Below are 18,168 nucleotides of genomic sequence, written 5' to 3'. Positions count from 1 at the left end.
TGCGAGCAGGAAGATAAAACCTCGAGGCGAGCTGTCTTACTTATAGCTGCTGGCAGAGTGATTCACCGGGCTAACCTGCAGAGCTGGTTGCCACGAGCGTTAGACTTGTCCACACCAGTCGCGCGCGCCACCAGGTAGGAGCAAGTATCCTTCTGCTCCCAGCCAGAAGTAAAAACTACACTTCTGATACCTTCAAAATAAAATTCCTATTCCTACTGTATTTATTTATTAATACGCTGAAACAACACAGGCCTACCCATAGGTTACCAGACAGGGTGTCTCGTTGAGATCATGCCCCCCAGGCCCATTATCACATTACAGTCACCGAATTTTGACCAGACACCAAGAAGAAAGTCGTTTTAAGTGTTTTAATTATGTGGAATTATAGAATTGTATTTACTCAGTGTACTGTGCAATTATATATTCTGTCATTTTTGTTTGCCAGCCTAAAGATTGAAATAAAATAGGCAAAAAAAAAAGCTTTCTCCACACTCATTAAAAATTTTAAATTTTAATTAAAGCTAAAATATTAGTGGAAAAATACAGATTGATATCATGAATATAACATTTTTTTAATTTAATAGAGCGAGATGACAGAAAATTGGGGGGGGTCTTTATGCTCTTTATGTATTTAACTCTCTTTCAATAAAAATATACTGCTAGACTAAAGATACCGGAATCAGCCTATGACATGTCCACTATGTGTAACTTTTTAATTGTAAATGTAGGGCCAGAGTCCAAGGTTACATATTTAGATTGGTCCCTTTATCTGACCATCAGCCCAAAACCCAAAGATACCCAGTTCACTAACATATAAGACATAGAGAATCATCAAATCCTTTCATTTAATAAGCCAGAACCAGCGAATGTTTGACATTTTTGATTGTAAAATAACTAAATTGATTATAAAAATAGTTGCTGATGAATGTTCTGTCACTAGACTAATTGAAAAATCGACTTTTTAATCAACTCTGGCATAGTGTCAACTCCCTGTGGCTCAAATTCCCAGACCTCAGTGTCCTCACTGGTAGCTTTCACCCTGCTACTTGTTGTAATATTCCATTTGTTAATATTTATGTAATCCAAATATTCAGTCAGAACAATGAACTAAAGTTCTTTCTCCTTCAATGTGACATGTATCAACACATACAGTAGAATGCCTACTATCCTATGAATATGCAGTTAAATTTGTTTCAGATGAAGAGGTGCTTCTATTAAAAGAACTGAGTGTGAGCGGCAGGACTAATGCGGCTAAAAAAAGGTTTAAAGGTCAAATCAGGAAGAAATAGTTAGAAACTGGCATGGCTGGATTGTCCCACTAGAGGCCACAAATGCAAATTGGTTACCTCGGCAACTGCTAGCCATCAGTAGTATCTGCTCTATACATTGTACATGTACCTTGCCCTTTCAAGTACCCACAAGTACGCTGTGTCACATTCAAACAGGCTTTTTTTTAATTGTTTAAATCTTCACTGATGAAACTAATTTAGGCACTAATATCTTCTTGTTGGAATTCAGTTTTACTATTTTTGGGTCCACTGATGGTCCAGGGCCTTGCAGCATCTGCTCCACCTGCCCTATGGCTGATGAGAACAGGTTAAAATTGGTAAATGGACTGTACGTGTATAGCGCCTCAAAGGTCATCAGTTCAAAGAAGCTAACTAAGCATTCACACACACCGAAGGCACAGCCTTCGGGAGCAATTTGGGGTTCAGTGTCTTGCCCAAGAACACTTCGACATGTGGGCTGGGGGAAGGCTGGATGGAACCACCAACCTTCCAATTGGTGGGACAACCCGCTCTACCACTAAGACACAGCCCAACTTTAACAACAACGTATCCCAGTGTCTCTGTGTATACAGCCCTACTGTATAAGTTAAGCAAGGGGCAGTTTATTGAGTGTGTATTCTGACAGACCCGTTTTGGGAATCTGTGAATCATAACATTTAAGATGAACCATACATTTCATTACAGTATTCAGCTGTATATGGATAAGAGGTTTGTTATTCTCTCACACAGAAGGCATAGGCTACTTCCTTTTAAGGAGTTACACTAAAAATGCTTTTATTTTGAAAGCAAACATTTTACTTTCAGCGTCTTGCTTGATGCAGCTCACAGGCTCTTGAACCTCTCAACACAACCTCCCCAGTTTAGTCTCACCTTGATGCAAACTTCCATTTGCCCTTTAATTACCTCTTCACACTCTGTGTAACTATGATGCTTTTATATTTGTATATGGGTGTGGGTGTATGTGTTTTTCTCTAAATTTATGAGAACTTAAAAGTTCCCCCGCGTGGCATTCAAATATGTCAGTTGTGTTGAAATTATGATAATTGGGGCTGTGTTCTCAATTTTAACATAAAGCTCCTTAAAAAAACATCACAATCTGGTAAAATTCTCTGCAATTAGGAAATGTTTAAATTGCACAGAAGTTTATTACCTTGAGAAAAGCATAAATGTTTTTTCTCTTCTAAAAAGACCTTAAATCAGCAATTAGTCACTGGGATGTAGTTAGTTATGATGCACTTTTTACAACGTGTCTGTCAGTTTCAAAGTCCACTAATAATTTATTATCCACTGAAATAACGGCTCTATCTGCTGGTCATGTTGAGGAAAAGCAACTACAGTTTGTATTATTGCACACACTACAGTCTAGTCCATACTTACTTACTTCTTTTCAAACCACTAGCCTGACATAAAAACTAATAAATGCTTTAAAAAATATCCAAACAGACTCTTTTGATGGTTGTTTTAGTTAAAAGGAAGTTATTGAATTGAGTTATTAAATCAGGGTTTACAATAATAGAATAAATACGAATTTTTTTTTGAATGGGGGGGGGGGGGGGATGTCCCTGCACGCAGAAAGTGTAAAGAGGATCTGTGTACAGAGGTGGGCCGCAGATACATATGAGTTTGAGATCAAAAGCAGGAAGATCAGCGAAACACTGTACTCACACAGTAGCAGATGCCTGTGAGAATGTGGTTTTGGCTTTATCTTCTTCTTCTGAGATGTCTTTAAGCGTTCAGTATTTTTGACATAGCCCTCACTCTGAACTCTTTCTTCACAAGCAGCTTTGACACTGGTGCAGCTCTGGTACCTGGGAGGAATATTTTTCCCTTTCTTTTGACTTGACAACATCAACATCATCATAAAGAAATTAAGTGAGAGAATCATCATTCTGCAAGGTATGTATAATCTGAACAGCAAATATAAGCACTAATAAGCATCTTCCAAATTTTGTGCTGGCTTATTTTTTTCAGTTTGATAACTGCATAATGTATTTTATGTGTCTATATGCATTGTATATTTAGAAGCATCTAAGTGTGGAACTGTAATCAAACAGTTCTTCTTTGACATACTACATGTGATACATTTTAAAGCCTGAAACTGCACCGCACTGATCAATGTTTTAAAATGTTATATAAAGTTTTAAACCTTTTAAAATGATTGATCACTTTTACAGAGTTTCACAGAACACACCTTCAAATTTCACAGACGGAACATTTTTACAGAACTGTTCTGTAAAATATTTACGGAGCACTTGAAGTTCTCAAAATGCATTCTATACAAAAGGCTCATCCCTTTCCTGTTCTGTTATCTTTCCAAACAGATACGTGCAAAACCTAATATCTTCCTCATCAACGAGTGCTACTACACCATCCTATATATATAATCTTTCTATAGTGATTTGTGAGAAGTGAAAGTGCTAAAACAAAAGATATCACATTGTCATATTTGTTCCTCATGTCAGGTTTTGAAGAAGTAAGTTGAAGAATGCCAGATGTTTTTTTACATGCTACTATTTGTATAAATGAGAAATCATGTGTGTGTTACAGTGTTGAAATACTTCAAGTGTTGGTTAGTGTAATTTAATATTAATCAGTTAAAACAGAGAAATCACAAGATGAGTCTAATCTTCTAGTGCCACGCAGAGAAACATTTTGCTTATTTTCTTATTACCAGTAGGTTTGTCTGCGTTTACTGACCTTGATACGTTTTAGTGACCTTTCTATACACATACCGATTCTCGTTGATATATCAGATAACCCTTGAAGATAAGGATCTTCTCAGCTTCTAAGATCAGACAAAACGCAGAGTGCAACCACCTGCAGCCTATCTTTGCGTGCATTCACTTAATGTCTATTTGTGCTGAAACCAGGTCATTCACAACCAGAGGAAAAGCTGAACTAGAACACTGGCTTTTAGCCTGTAAACAGACAAAAAGCTTTGTTGTGAGTTTCACCCATTCCATACAAGGTGCAGACTTTGCACTATATGTGCTAGATTTTTGTTTTTCAATTTGGTAATTAAAAGAAATGTTGCCAAGCTTTTTTTGTGCCCACTGGGTGATTGTTCCGTCAAGATTTGATGGTACCGCGTCTTACTGACCTGTTAAAGGATACATACATTAGTTATTAACCATTAATAAAGCCATTAGTTACAATTCATAAACTTTATTAGTAGTGAAGCAAGTATTCAGATCTTTTACTTATGTAAAAGTAGAAATATCATAGTCTAAAATGTAAAAGTCCTGCATTCAAAATGTTACTTTACATTATTTACTAAGTACAAGTACTGTACTTTTGTGGTACTTGTACTTTATACTTTTGGGAGGCAAATATTGTACTTTTCACTCCACTACATTTATCTTTCAGCTTTAGTTACTAGTTACTTTGCCAGTTCAAATTATTAATACAAAATTTAATCAACGAATAAATTATGATGTAAAATGATAGATTAAGCTACCCAACAGTATATAAAGTAATTAAAATTAGCCTGACCTTTAGCAGCGGCAAGATTAAAGTAATGCTTACACATTAATGCGTCAATAATCATAATCCAATAATATAATATGATTCTGAAATGGGCCATTCTGCCTAACGAGTAGGCCTACTTTTACTTTTGGTACTGGAGTATAATTGGACGCTAATACTTACTAATCAGAATCAGAATCAGAAATACTTTATTGATCCCTGAAGGGAAACTCTTTGTTACAGCGGCTCGCCTTTACGTCAGTGCACACAGGAGAAAGTACTAGCAAAAAATATAATACACTATAAAACACTATAAAAACAGGTCAGAAAATAAATTAAGTACCAGGTGGGTATAAGTATAAGATAAAATAAGTGCGGAGTACCAAGTGGGTTTACCGGTTGATGATGAGAATACAGTATAATAATACAATGTAATAAGTAATAAGCAGATACTTGTAACAGAGTATTTCTATACTGCGGTATTGCTACTTTCACTTAAGTAAAAGATCTGAGTACTTCTCCTGCTACTGTACTTAAGTAAACGTACAGAAGTATTGTTGGCAAAATGTGTTTATAGTATCAAAAATAAAAGTACTCATTGTGCAGAAACACTCCTTTCAGAGGGTTATATTATTAGAAATGTACGATATTATTGGATGTTATTACTTACTGTTGCAATTTGTCAACGTGTAGCCAATTTTAAATACACTACTGGGTAGTTTAATAGTAAAGCACTGCATCATAGTCTATACGTTTGCATGTAATATCCTAACCTGTAAATCAATTAGTAGCTATAGCAGTCAAATAAATGTAGTGGAGTAAAAAGTACAATATTTCCATCTGAAATGTGGTGGAGTAGAAGTATAAAGTAGTATGAAATGAAAATACTCACGTAAAGTACAAGTAGCTCAAAACTGTACACTGCTTGAGTAAATGTACTTAGTTACATTCTAACACTACCCTTTACAAAGTAATTAAAATATGCTACCAGATCCTTTTGGAAATGTTTGACATTTTGTTATATTCCCCGAATTCTTCAACTATTTGCTTTTTTGGTGTAAATGTCTTTTCTTCTCCAGATTAAAAACATGGTATCGGTGACTTCAGACTATGATTATAGTGCAGAAGGAGATTACTCAGATGATGGGCTTTGCAACCTCAACCCCAACCCCGTGGAAGACATCATCCAAACTTGCATCCACTCCATCATCTGTTTCTTTGGCCTGATTGGCAACGCTCTTGTAATCGTCACCTACATATTCTACAAGAGAACCAAGACGATGACAGATGTCTATCTCTTCAATGTGGCTGTGGCAGACCTGGTCTTTGTGGTAGCTCTGCCATTTATCATATACAATGAGCGGCACAGTTGGTTAATGGGTCCTGTGGCTTGCAAGATGCTAAGGTCAGCCTACAGTATCAATCTATACAGTGGCATGCTCCTGCTTGCGTGCATTAGTGGTGATCGTTATGTAGCTATAGTTCAAGCTAGAAGATCCTTCGGGGCTCGCTCACGCACTCTCATCTACAGCCGCCTCATCTGCTCAGTTGTTTGGGTGTGTGCAGTGGCTTTAACTCTGCCCACACTCATCTACACCGAGCACTTTGAAGAGCAGAATCTGGGGGCTGAGACTGTCACTGTGATGTGTCAGCTGTCTTTCAGCAAGAATGAAACTGCAAAGCTAATGAAGGTGCTGGTTCCGGGCCTTCAAATGGCCATTGGCTTCCTGCTGCCTCTGTTGGTGATGGTGTTCTGCTACTGCCGCATCATGTGCACACTGATGAGAGCACAGAGCAGCCTGAGGCACAAGGCCGTCCGTGTGGTTTTTGCAGTTGTTGTGGTTTTCATCATGTGTCACCTTCCCTACAATGTGACTCTGCTGAACCACACTCTGTCTCTTTTTAAGGAGAGGAGTTGTGAGCCAGAAAAGATTAAACTCCAAGTTCTGGCTATTTCCAGGAGCATAGCCTACCTCCACTGCTGTCTCAATCCCATACTCTATGCCTTCATTGGGGTGAAGTTTAGGAGCCACTTCCAGCAAATAATGTTGGACCTATGGTGTTTTAGCAAAAAGTACATCTACAGTGCTCGCACGTCACGCAGGACATCCGATATTTGCATTTCAGGCCACGTGTCTTCAGATGGCTCCAACAACATGTCATATCTCAGTGCAAGACACTGCAGTGGTACAAACCTTTCTAAAACGGATAATTAGCAATGCCAATGATCGAGCAGCCTCTCATCTTTCCCAAGCTGTTTACTGTAGCTGTACATGAGTAGAGGTGAAAGCATTTGTGCAAAATGTGCTTAAGTAAAACATGTAGTGTATTTGAAATCTATTGTATTCTGAGCAAACATTACAAGTTAATAAAACATTGTAGGATACTTTTTTCCACACTGTTTTAAAAGGCATAGATTTGTCACTTTCTAGCTGAATGTAATTTGTATGATGCAAATCTGAACATCAATACACTTAAATAAAAGTAAAGTAAAATTGAAGGTTTAAAAAAAAATACTTAAATGGGTACTCCATTTATTAAGTATTGCACTTCCATAAAATTCATGGAATTCCCCAAGGACAAAGTTTTAAAAAATGGGCAAAATCAAAGCAACAGAGGCTGAGATATCCTGACTTCATAAAATGCTGGATTCTACATTTCACATGACCAAAAATATACAACTGTTTTCACAGGCTGATTAAACTTTTATGTGTAAACACATTTATGTGTAAACTCAGTGGAGTTCCGCTTAAAACAGACAGAAAATGAAATACAGTTACTTAAAAAAAAACCCCACTCAATTAGTGTAACTGTAAATGTTAATCACATGCACCTGTACGTATTTGTCAAGCAGGAAAAGCACAGGTGTAACTAATAATGGCTCCATTCTATTTAAAAGTCCCAATAAAACATATCAGTAAACCAGCATGCACAAAACCACGGTCCTGGGTCCTGGAAACAGAACACCTAAAGGGAAAAGAGCCATAATATATGTTATTAATTCCACCTGTCCTTTTCAACCTACGACAAGTCAAAATGTCTGCTATGGGAAGCATCTACACACTGTAATGGAATTTTAAATCACATTTTACATATTATGATTAAGTCATTACCATGGGAAGAATATGTGCTGATTGTCGAGGAAGGAAGTAGTTATTGGACATAATATAATATCATAATGGCACAATTACAATTACAATTCCCTAAGCAAATTTGCAATTAAGAACAGTTTTTTGTTGTTGTTTTATTTTCTTCTTGTACTCATGTCACCATATTAACAACCTTGTTTTCTTGTATTCCTGTGTATATGATGTTGAGTGAGTCTGCTCATTTTTCTTAAAAAAGATAAGAAACTAAAGAGTTCCACATTTTTCTAATCTTGCTAGACTGTCAGATCAATCTCTAATTTTTCTGGAACCATATACATACCCTATATGTTATCCATCCATCCATCCATCCATTTTCTACCGCTTGGTCCCGTTAGGGGTCGCGGGTGACTGGAGCCTATCCCAGTGACTTTGGGCCTTAGGCAGGGTACACCCTGGACAGTGTATATGTTATCCTTTTTTTTATATTTTGTACATCTGATTGTATTCTTCTTCATCACATTGAATAAACATTGTATCTAAAAAAGTGCATTTTCTTTAACACAGTCAGTCTAAAATATAATTGAGTTGGAAATTTCCTGGCAATCGGATGCTAGGAAATTTGAGTCCTGTCTCAAAAAGCACTGCAGATAACACTTAATTTTACAGTATTAATCATTACATAAATAATGCTGTAAAATACATTTTGTACCATTTAATAGCACATAAAACATTCATGTTTGGCCAGTATGTATAATAATGTGACATTACCTTTTTGGTCATAATTAATGTATATTTTACCAGTAAACACTAGATAATTACTGAATCTATTACTAAATACCAAGTCATTACTTTTTGTACTGACAATAACTTGACATTTAAATTCTAAATAGCATACTTGAATACTTGATAACTATGGCACACATTACTCTGACACAGATAAAATCAACTAATCTGTGTGGTACAGCATTGCTTTTCTCTTGTACATGGGACTGAGAGAAAATATGGCATCTATGACAATAATGGGCAGATAGGGAAATGCAGTGGGGGGGAAAAACATGCCAAACTTGAAGACAAGGCGTTTAGAACGGGAGAATGTGATGGCATGCAGCATAGCACCGCATCATCACTCACTTTTGTGTCCTGAAACCCTGAAATGCAGGTTGACATGAAGTACTCATTTTCAGTACACAGTAGCCAGAGTTGTGTTGTTGACTGATACTAACCAGAAAGACAACTTAACTTATTAAACTTAGAATTTACTTAATAGATATTTACTTCATATATATATTTAATTAAAAATGTGATTTAGTTTCTCCATATTGTAATTCTACTATAGCAACTCTGTATATACAGCACCTATTGTATGTCCAAAGAGGGATCCTCTTCTCTTGCTGAGGTTTCTTCCATTTTTCCGTTTAATGGGCTTGAGACAAATTTGAGAATTTGGGCTATAGAAATAAAACTGACATTAAAAGAAAGATTTTAGAGGCTTTGTAAACACTGAGAAAGAGGAGAGAAGCAGAAGTTATGAGCGTTTTCATGAAAAGAGCTCAGGTCCTCTGTGATTCCCGCACTTGTGTCTTCCAGAATTTATAGAAATTATATCAAAAGACCGAACGGATTTTGTGTTGAGTCTATTGTGTTTCCTTTTCTGTGACTAACATTTGTGTACAAGTGTACTTTGAGACTGTACTTCATATACAAAAATCAAACTCACCTTCTTCAAATCTAAGAAAGAACTGTATTACTATAGTACTGCAAGTTGATTTATTTGCCATAATAATACAATAATCCATGAACTGCCAGCTGGGAGCTGTATGACATTTTATGAAGTTTGTGTGTGAACGTGTTATTTAATGATCCACCCAACCATTGTGCCTATGCTGGTATCTCTTATAAAACAGAGCACAATGTTGTGAACCCAAGATACTGTTGCACAATACACACCTGTGACATTACACCTGTGACATCATAAGTAAAGTATTGGTGATCATATCCCCAGGAAAAAAGAAAAATAGAAATATGACTGTCTCCTGTCACATAATAGGAAGTTGTACAGCACCATTCCTCCTTTTTCATCCACTGGATGTCCTCAGTAAGCTTTGTTTAGTTTTTGGTTTTTACTTGATGGATGAAATACTATCCTTTCCCCTCTTCCTATTCTGTATGATTTACTATATGTAAAAGCAGCCCAAGCCAGTTGCTAGTTGATAGTTGCAACTGTTTTGTTCACATCTGCCAGCTTGACATCCCACCCACTCTGTTTGCTTGCCTTCTTGTTCAACTGTGCTTGTCTTACAGCTTGCTCAAACCTGTAAAATCTGTGCTGGGGCTACTCTGTTGGACAGTCTTCCCTTACTTTGGCTCCGTACCTGTTTATTGCCACAGAGTCACTTACCCTTGTATCACACACTCAAAACTACTGACACATATACCTTTTACATATCTCATGATTATCTTTTGGGTTTGATTGTTCCTTAGTTCCTTGTGCATTTTGAATCTGTGTGGCCTCCTGTTGCATTGCTAACCTTGAGCCAGCTGGTCACACAATTTAACTGTATGGAATTCCAGAACTGACATTACGCAATTCAAATCATTCAATCAAATTGATATTTCACTTGAGACCCATTTTAAACACATTTGAATGCCAGATGTGAACCGCAGTTAAATTCAGGTGGATCCAGGCACAGTTTGGATACATCTGGACACAAGATAAAACGTCCGAACTGGGAGTGGTCTTAATTTCCACAACGATATGGCAAATTTTATGGGTTTTAGAACTATTTTGACTTTTTCTCAGCAGCAGGACCAAACAATATACAAACAAGTTATCATGCCAACACCTGTACTGTCTCCCTCCTCCCGTCTCTTCCCCCTTATATTTCCTCTCTATGTATCCTGTGCTCCTTTTTCAGGTCTGTTGCCAAAACACCTGCCCACTAGGTGTCCTTGGTGAGTTGATAATCTCTACACACCACCTGACCTCTCTTGTGCCATGACTTGCCTGTGCAGCTGTTCCTTATTTGCTTGTTGGCAGTAATAGATAGATAGATATATATATAGACAAACTTACAAAATCAAAACCAATATGTGATCTCTTTGTGCATGTGTCTCTCTCACAGGACACTGCAGAACTCAAAAACACAGATGTCATAACATTGTGCAATTTTACACTAAGCATCAAACTATAAAGGAAAGAATCTCTGTCTGTCTATATGCCTGTCCTTTCAATTTTCTTGACAATTGTAATGTCTGTCCATTTACAACTTATGTTGCATCTTCTGCAGAAGACAAAGTTTGGTCAATGGCCTATCCAGTGTGCTGGTCTTGGTTTGCACTTGTGCAGAACACACCAGTCCTTTCCTGTCTGGATAAGTCTCTAGAACTCTTCCTGTTCCTGGTTACTCCAGGAAATACGTGGAGCTGTACCATCTGCAACAAGTACAATGTCTCGAGGAACAAGACTTTGTCTCTCTTTACTCCACCTTTGACACTCCTGTAGCAAAGGCAAGTATTCTCTTAGCCAGCGTTTCCAAAAAAGGTCGTAGATATACTGTACTTGTCGCCACCTCCTTCTGATGTAGAGATCAATCTTCTCAAATAGTCCAGGTGGAAAGGTGTTTTTTTTAATTGTGAGCAGGTGATTGGGTGTGAAAGCTTCTAGATCATTGGGATAACTTTGTGATGTAAAACTGATGTTAGTATCTGTCTAACCATCCTTACAATGCGCTCCCATACACCTCCATGTTGAGAAACTGATGTTTTGTCTCCTCAGGCATGGCTGCCTTAAGCTACATCCACACTACTGCGTTTTCATTTTAAAACGCATACGTTTTGTACCTAGCATCCACACTTCTCCGGCATTTTTGAGCCCCTAAAATGGAGAAGTTTGGAAACACTCCTGGCCCCGCTTTCGTTCCAGGTTTGCAGTTTAGTCTGGACGGGCAAAAATGCCCCTATCACGTAACCCTTTTCCGGAATTCAAATTTGCCAGATGATAACACAGAAAATTCATTGTGGAATTTTTCCTGCTGAGTAAAGAGAATGATGGATGTTTCTGCTCCCGAAAGAGTGTCTGGAGTCAAACTCTGTCCTCCTAATGCAGCTTTAATCCGTTGCATTTCCTGTTCCACTTTGTTGCCATTGATTTTGTTTTCTTTTTTGACTCATCTCCAGTAGAGTCTTCCTAATTTTCAGGATCCATGCAAGTGACTACTTCAATCTTTTCCAGTCAGAAAAGTATGTTATCAGTTGATGAGTGGCACTTGGTGTACCCTCAACAATCACTGCACTGATTGTGAGCTCCCTTTTGACCTCCAGGTTGTCTACAGCAATGTCAGAATCCAAGCTGCTAGCTGGCCACTCTTCCTCTGCTTTCCACAGGCACTCAGGACCATCAATGCATCTTCTGTTTGTCAACAAATTATCCCCTTAAATCCCTTGAGGCTTTGTCTGCATGATTCTGGGTGGTATGAATGTACCTCCACTGAGGGACATCGGTTGCTCCTTGGATGGTAGATATCCTGTTCGCCACAAAGGTTTGAAATCTCTTGTCCTCATTTCTGATATACTTTAAAACTGAAGTACTATCAGTCCAGAAACACGATTTCTCAAGTTGAAGTTGTAATTCTGCTCTAAGAATCGTGTCCACTCAAACAGCAAGGACGGCAGCAGTGAGTTCTAAACGAGGAATTGTCACTTGCTTTAGTTGTGCTACTCTGGCTTTGCCTAGCATGAAAGAGACGCACTGTTGCTGTTTTTTTGTATCCTGAGCTATGTCACAGTGCCACATCCGCTTTCACTGGCATCTGAAAAGTGATGTAACTGGCCAAGAATCGGTTGTCCAAAATCTTACGGCTTGAGGCATCTATCAACCTTGAATGCTCACTCTTTCCAGGTCTCTCAACCATTTCATCTGCTGCTGTTGGAGATTTGGGGGAATCTGATCATCCCATCCATAGCTCCTCCTACACAGATCCTGTAGCATGAGCTTAGCCGGAAGTGTGAGTGGTGCAAGAAATCCCAAAGGATCATAAACTGAGATGACCACAGATAGAATCCCATGTCTTGTATTGGGCTGTTGGGCTTGAGTGCCATCTTGAACTTGAAAGTGTCTGTCTCAACACAGCAATGAAGGCCAAGGGCTCTCTCAACTGGCAGTTGGTCTCCGTCAAGATCCGACTCATGCAGGTTCTTAGATCTGTGCTCCTTTGGAATGGATAGCAATACTCCGCGATTGTTGCTAATCCATTTTGTCAAATGGAAGCCTCCCTTATGACAAACAGCCATCAAATTCCTGACCTTTTCGACAGCCTCCTTTTCAGACAGCACACTCAGTGCAGTCGTCCATGTAAAAGTTTCTATTGACTGTGTCAATTACCTCAGCAGGGAAACTGACACTTGAGTGCAGGAGATAACCAGAACATATGCACAGTTATCCCGTATTGAACAACTTTTTGCTTTAAATCGCCTTCAGGCCACCACAAGAACCGAAGAAAATCCCTGTCTTTCTGTGCCACCTTGACTTGATGGAACATGGCTTTAACATCTGCCATCAATGCAACAGGTTCTTGTCTAAATCGTGTGAGGACTCCTAACGAAGAACTAGTGAGGTAAGGGACTTGTAGAAGTTGATTGATGAGAGCCACTCTCACACTGCTCCTTGCATCCTTGAAGGGGACCATTAATAACCCACACCAATAGGGTCCTAATAGGTTCCATTTCCATGACTGTTGACTACTTTGCAAGGTTCAAGCATTCGGAGGCATTGGTACCTATCAACAACTCCATGTCAGAATTACATGAATGTGAGGAACACCAACACCATCCATGTATGGCCACTTTAACTCCTCTTTTTTAATGATGTTATAAGTACTTACAGGCATCCTTTTCTGGGTGTAGACCTCTGGTAGATCATAGAAATGTTTCCCAGTGAGACTTGAAATCTCCAGACCTGTCAACATGTAGCTGGAAAATGATGCTCTGAACAAAATGTGGCTGTACTACCTGGATCTAGAAATGCATACGTTTGTATAACTTTGTCTTCCTTGATGGACCTGTACTGGTAGGATGGATAGAATTTCGTCACTGTTCTTGGCCCCTGTATGACCACATGTTTGCAGAGAGACAAGTGCACTACCCACCATTGGTTCCTTTGGCTGTTTTTGGACTGTATTGACTGCTCTCTCTCTTTGGTTGTTCTGAAGAACGCTGGGAAGGTTTTGGCTGCACACCTTGCAAGTCAAGCGCTTATCTCAGTCCTTGTTCATATGCCCAATACGAAGGCAGCCAAAATAGACTCATTCTTCTTCAGAAAGTTAATCTTGTCCCTCTGTGTCATGTCCTCCAATCATGAACACTGCTCCAGTGTGTGACCTTGAGAGAAACACATACAAAAACTATTGTTTGCACATCAATTATTTTGAACCTGGTTAGACTTTCTGGATTTTTCAAATGTAGGGGTTTCAGTGGTAGTAACAGCAGTTGCAAAACTGTCTCCTTTGAATCTTGGCTTCAATTGTGATTTCATCCTGTTCATATTTTTGCTTACTGTACAGAGTTGTGTATTATGAATGTCCCCAGCGATTGTGTCAGACACTATTTTGACTTGACACTCGATGAATGGGACAATATCAATGAACTGTGCCCTGCGATTTAATCTTTCGAGTATCTCACATGCAGAAATTCTCCACTTTTCTCTTAGCTTGTATGGAAGCTTCAGAATCATTGTTCTCATATTCGCTGGCATATTCAGTTCTCTCATGTATTGTACATCCTCCATAGCACTGCAACACTCACACAAAAGAATGCATAGGCTTGAAGAGATCTGACATCCTCAGGCTTCACTTCTGGCCAGCCAAGGGCTTTCTCCATACATGCCGCAGTGATCTTCTATTCATTCCCAAAGTGTTCCTGTAGCAGATTCTTAGCCATAGCATAGCCTTTGTCTGGAGCCATATGCTGACAGCTCTCTTGGCTGACCTCTTGGGTACTTATTCAAGATATACAAACAATTCCCTCTGTTGCTTGTCTTACTCTCCACACAATGGTTAAAGGCTCTGATAAATGTTCTGTACTGCAGAGGACCCCGTCAAAAAATGTAATTTCTCTTGTTGGTAGTAAATGAGAGGTTTGCTGTTGTATTAGCAAGGTTGTTTAGCCTTCACAGTAAGTTGCAGAGAGCTGATGTTTCATCATTTCCTTGAAGAGATAGTGTTGTGGTTTTGGGGTTTAGTTGTGTTATTTCCTGTTTTACTTTGTAAGTGTTCTGCCTCACGTGTCTTGTGTAGTTCTACTTCCTGTTTTTGTTTGCTTTTCCCACCAGTTTTGATTGTTGGCTCTGTCCTGATTAGTTGCACCTGTGTCTAGTTGTCCTTCCCTCAGTGAGTATTTAGTCAATGTGTCTTTACTTTTTTAGTGGTCAGGTTGTCTACATCTGTTCCCCAGTCCTGCGGTTTTCCTGTGATCCTGCTTTACCCCTTTCTTACCTTCTGGATTGTTGGACTACTCTTTGGATGATTCTTTGTTGGACTTGAGCACATTTCAGGGACTAAGTAAATAAAGTCATCTTTTGTTTATTATTCTACTTCCCTGTGTGTCTTGTCTGCTCTTGGGTCCACTTCCTGAACTTAACTGAACTGAGACCGATAGTTGAGTGAATGAGTTTTGGATTTGTGAGCTGCACGTGAGGGTCCAAGAGAGGTTTGCTTGATGTTTTTTCATTCGCTAGTTTTATTTAGTTGACTGTTGTGACTTGTCTTGAGTGCAATCCTATATGCATGTTGTTGTTGAGTCCACTGGTGTTGGTTGATATTCTTTGGCATGTGGGCCAAAAGTGGTAGGTTTCCTTTAACCTTGCTCCTTTTTTAAAAGTACGATTCCATTTGATAATGTATTTGAGAAAGCTTGGTGACTGGAGGCTGTTAATTTAGTAATCAGAAGCAGCCATTTCTGTATCGAGCTCCAGCCTTTCCTTTCTCTTTGTCAGCAATTCTGCTTGCTCCTCCAGAGCGTGCTTCTCCGTTAAGGCTGCAGCATGAGCTACAAGTGCAGCTCTCTCTGCCTCTACCTGAATGCGTGCTGCTGCAGTAGAAGATTTGCTGGTTCTTGGACAGATATGACTTTCCTGATTAGTAGAAACATTTGTTTCAGCATTGGGAATGCTGTCACTGGGTTTTACTTTACATTCATTATAATCCTAACATTTTCAGCAGGTTTTCAAATGTCTGCATTTGACAACCACTTATTCACGTCATCAGTAAATTCATTGACACTCAACATATTTGCTTTGAACCATATCTCTTATTTCTCTTTTACTGCAGGAGGTAAAAATTGACAGATTTGTGTGTTTCCATTGCATTGTTAGAGTTTTTGTATTTTTCCAAAGTACCATGAACCTCTCTTTCATATTCTCTGTCCTGCATTAGATCTTGCATGGTCATTTTTTAAATTAAATGCTTTGTTAGTTTGGACTTCATAGCCTTGCAACTTGTCCAGTTTATCCATCAATGCTTTAATATATATATATTTTTTTGTTTTGCTAGTTTTAATAGACTGTTTGTTTCTCTTTCACCATCGGGGCGCCCACATTGGCCTGCATTTCAACCGTGGCAGGATCATTAACAATACCTTGACTCTGTGGTGATTGATTGCCCTTATATTATAATATAATAAACCTATGTTTCAAGCCAGCCATGCTGACATGGTCAAATATTGTTCCACACACCTACTCAGCTATCTGCACTTTGTACATTAATGCTCCACTCTGTTAAATGCTAGAACTGCATGTGTACCTAGTGTTTCTAGTTTAGAAAAGGATAAAACAAACAAAGCTACATTATGGCTCAAACACCATCCTTAATGTCATTAATTACACCTGTACTTATCCTATGTTAAGATGTCTGCTGCGAAAATGGTATCGTGATCAGAATTTCTAACAATGGTATAATAATTTAAGTGAGTACGTGACTGGTGACTAGAGTATGTCCTTGTAGCGTGATTAACCCTGATTCTGATGAACATCTTGTTTATTGACAAACTTAATTATTTTCTCTTCATGGCCTCTGGGTCATGAAATGAGCTCTCAGAAGACTCGAAAAACTTCCCCAAACAACTTGTTCACAGGACTCCCAGAGGTCACTAATTAAAAGTTGAATGTCAATCTCTCGATTTATGGCAGGTCTGTTTAGAAGCCAAACTAATCTGATATCCTGTTGGATTACAATTCACACTATGGTGCAAGACTCACAAAGGAATGTTGAGTGCCAGTTGAAAATAAAGCTAAGCTTATTTATTAGTTTAAGACCCTCACAGACTTGGTAAACTGAAACTCAACCCCTCAACGGACCATGCTCTGGACCCCATCAATGACTCCTAAAACTTGAAGACTTCAGAGAACAGAGCAATGACGTACATAATCAATTTACACTTTAATATTTTCAGAGACCCAACAAATCCCACTCGCCAAGCATTTGGCGACAGTGGCAAGGGAAAAACTTCCTTTTAAGGGCAGAAACCGGGAAGAACCAGACTCCGAGAGAGAGAAACCACCTAGAATTTTTAAATATTAATTGGTAATATTAAGATAATAATAATAATAATAGGAATAACAGTCATAGGAATAATAATGACAATAATAGTAACGGACAACAATAAACACAACTGTAATAGCAGTTATTGAGCAGGAACACGGGGGCAGCAGGTGGCCCACAACCACAGATCCAGTCTCTGCAGCTCCGGAGGTAGAAATACCTGCTGAAAGCGACAGGGAGAGAAACGAGAAAGGACAAAACTATGGGAGAGAGAAGATGTCGAGTTAGTAACATACAGTAATGGGACAAAAATGCATACAGAGGGAGAGAAGGAGAGAGGAAAGAGGTGCATCATGGGAAATCTCCTGGCAGTCTAGTCCTATAGCAGCATAACTAAGGGATGGTTCAGGACTCGCCCAAGCCAGCCCTAACTATAAGCTTTATCAAAGAGGAAAGTCTTAAGCATACTCTTAAATGTGGAGATGGTGCCTGCCTCCCGAACCTAAACTGGGATCTGATTCCACAGGAGAGGAGCTTGCTAACTGAAGGCTCTGGCTCCCACTCTACTTTTGGAGACTCTAGGAACCACAAGTAACCCTGCATTCTGGGAGCTCAGTGTTCTAGTCACTCTTTAAGATACGATGGTACCTGACCATTAAGAGCTTTGTAGGTGAGGAGAAGGATTTTAAATTCTATTCTGCATTTTACAGAGAGCCAGTGCAGAGAAGCTAATATTGGAGGAATATGATCTCTTTGCCTAGTTGTCAATACACGTGCAGCAGCATTCTGGATCAA

At 38.8% G+C, this 18,168-nt stretch overlaps 1 protein-coding gene across 2 annotated transcripts; it reads left to right on the top strand.

Moving 5' to 3' along the window:
* The first annotated feature begins 2 nt into the window (after window positions 1-2).
* Window positions 3-8,387, top strand: ccr6b (chemokine (C-C motif) receptor 6b). Of its 2 annotated transcripts, none has more exons than XM_044165630.1 (3): window positions 3-134; window positions 3,072-3,185; window positions 5,834-8,387. In XM_044165630.1, exon 3 carries the CDS (start codon window positions 5,843-5,845, stop codon window positions 6,968-6,970), a length of 1,128 nt encoding a protein of 375 aa, XP_044021565.1. In that variant the 5' UTR covers window positions 3-134; window positions 3,072-3,185; window positions 5,834-5,842; the 3' UTR covers window positions 6,971-8,387. The 2 variants fall into 2 exon arrangements, with proteins under 2 accessions (XP_044021565.1, XP_044021566.1); XM_044165631.1 differs by lacking the exon at window positions 3-134 and adding an exon at window positions 2,915-2,970.
* The last annotated feature ends 9,781 nt before the right edge of the window (window positions 8,388-18,168 follow it).

This window comes from Siniperca chuatsi, linkage group LG15 (assembly GCF_020085105.1).
Source record: "Siniperca chuatsi isolate FFG_IHB_CAS linkage group LG15, ASM2008510v1, whole genome shotgun sequence".
NCBI lineage: Eukaryota > Metazoa > Chordata > Actinopteri > Centrarchiformes > Sinipercidae > Siniperca > Siniperca chuatsi.
Note: the sequence above shows the minus strand (reverse complement) of the source record. Positions and strands in the feature narration are given on the sequence as shown.

Excerpts from the sequence above, each read along its gene's own strand:
- ccr6b (XM_044165630.1), top strand. The coding sequence starts at position 5,843 with ATGGTATCGGTGACTTCAGACTATGATTATAGTGCAGAAGGAGATTAC.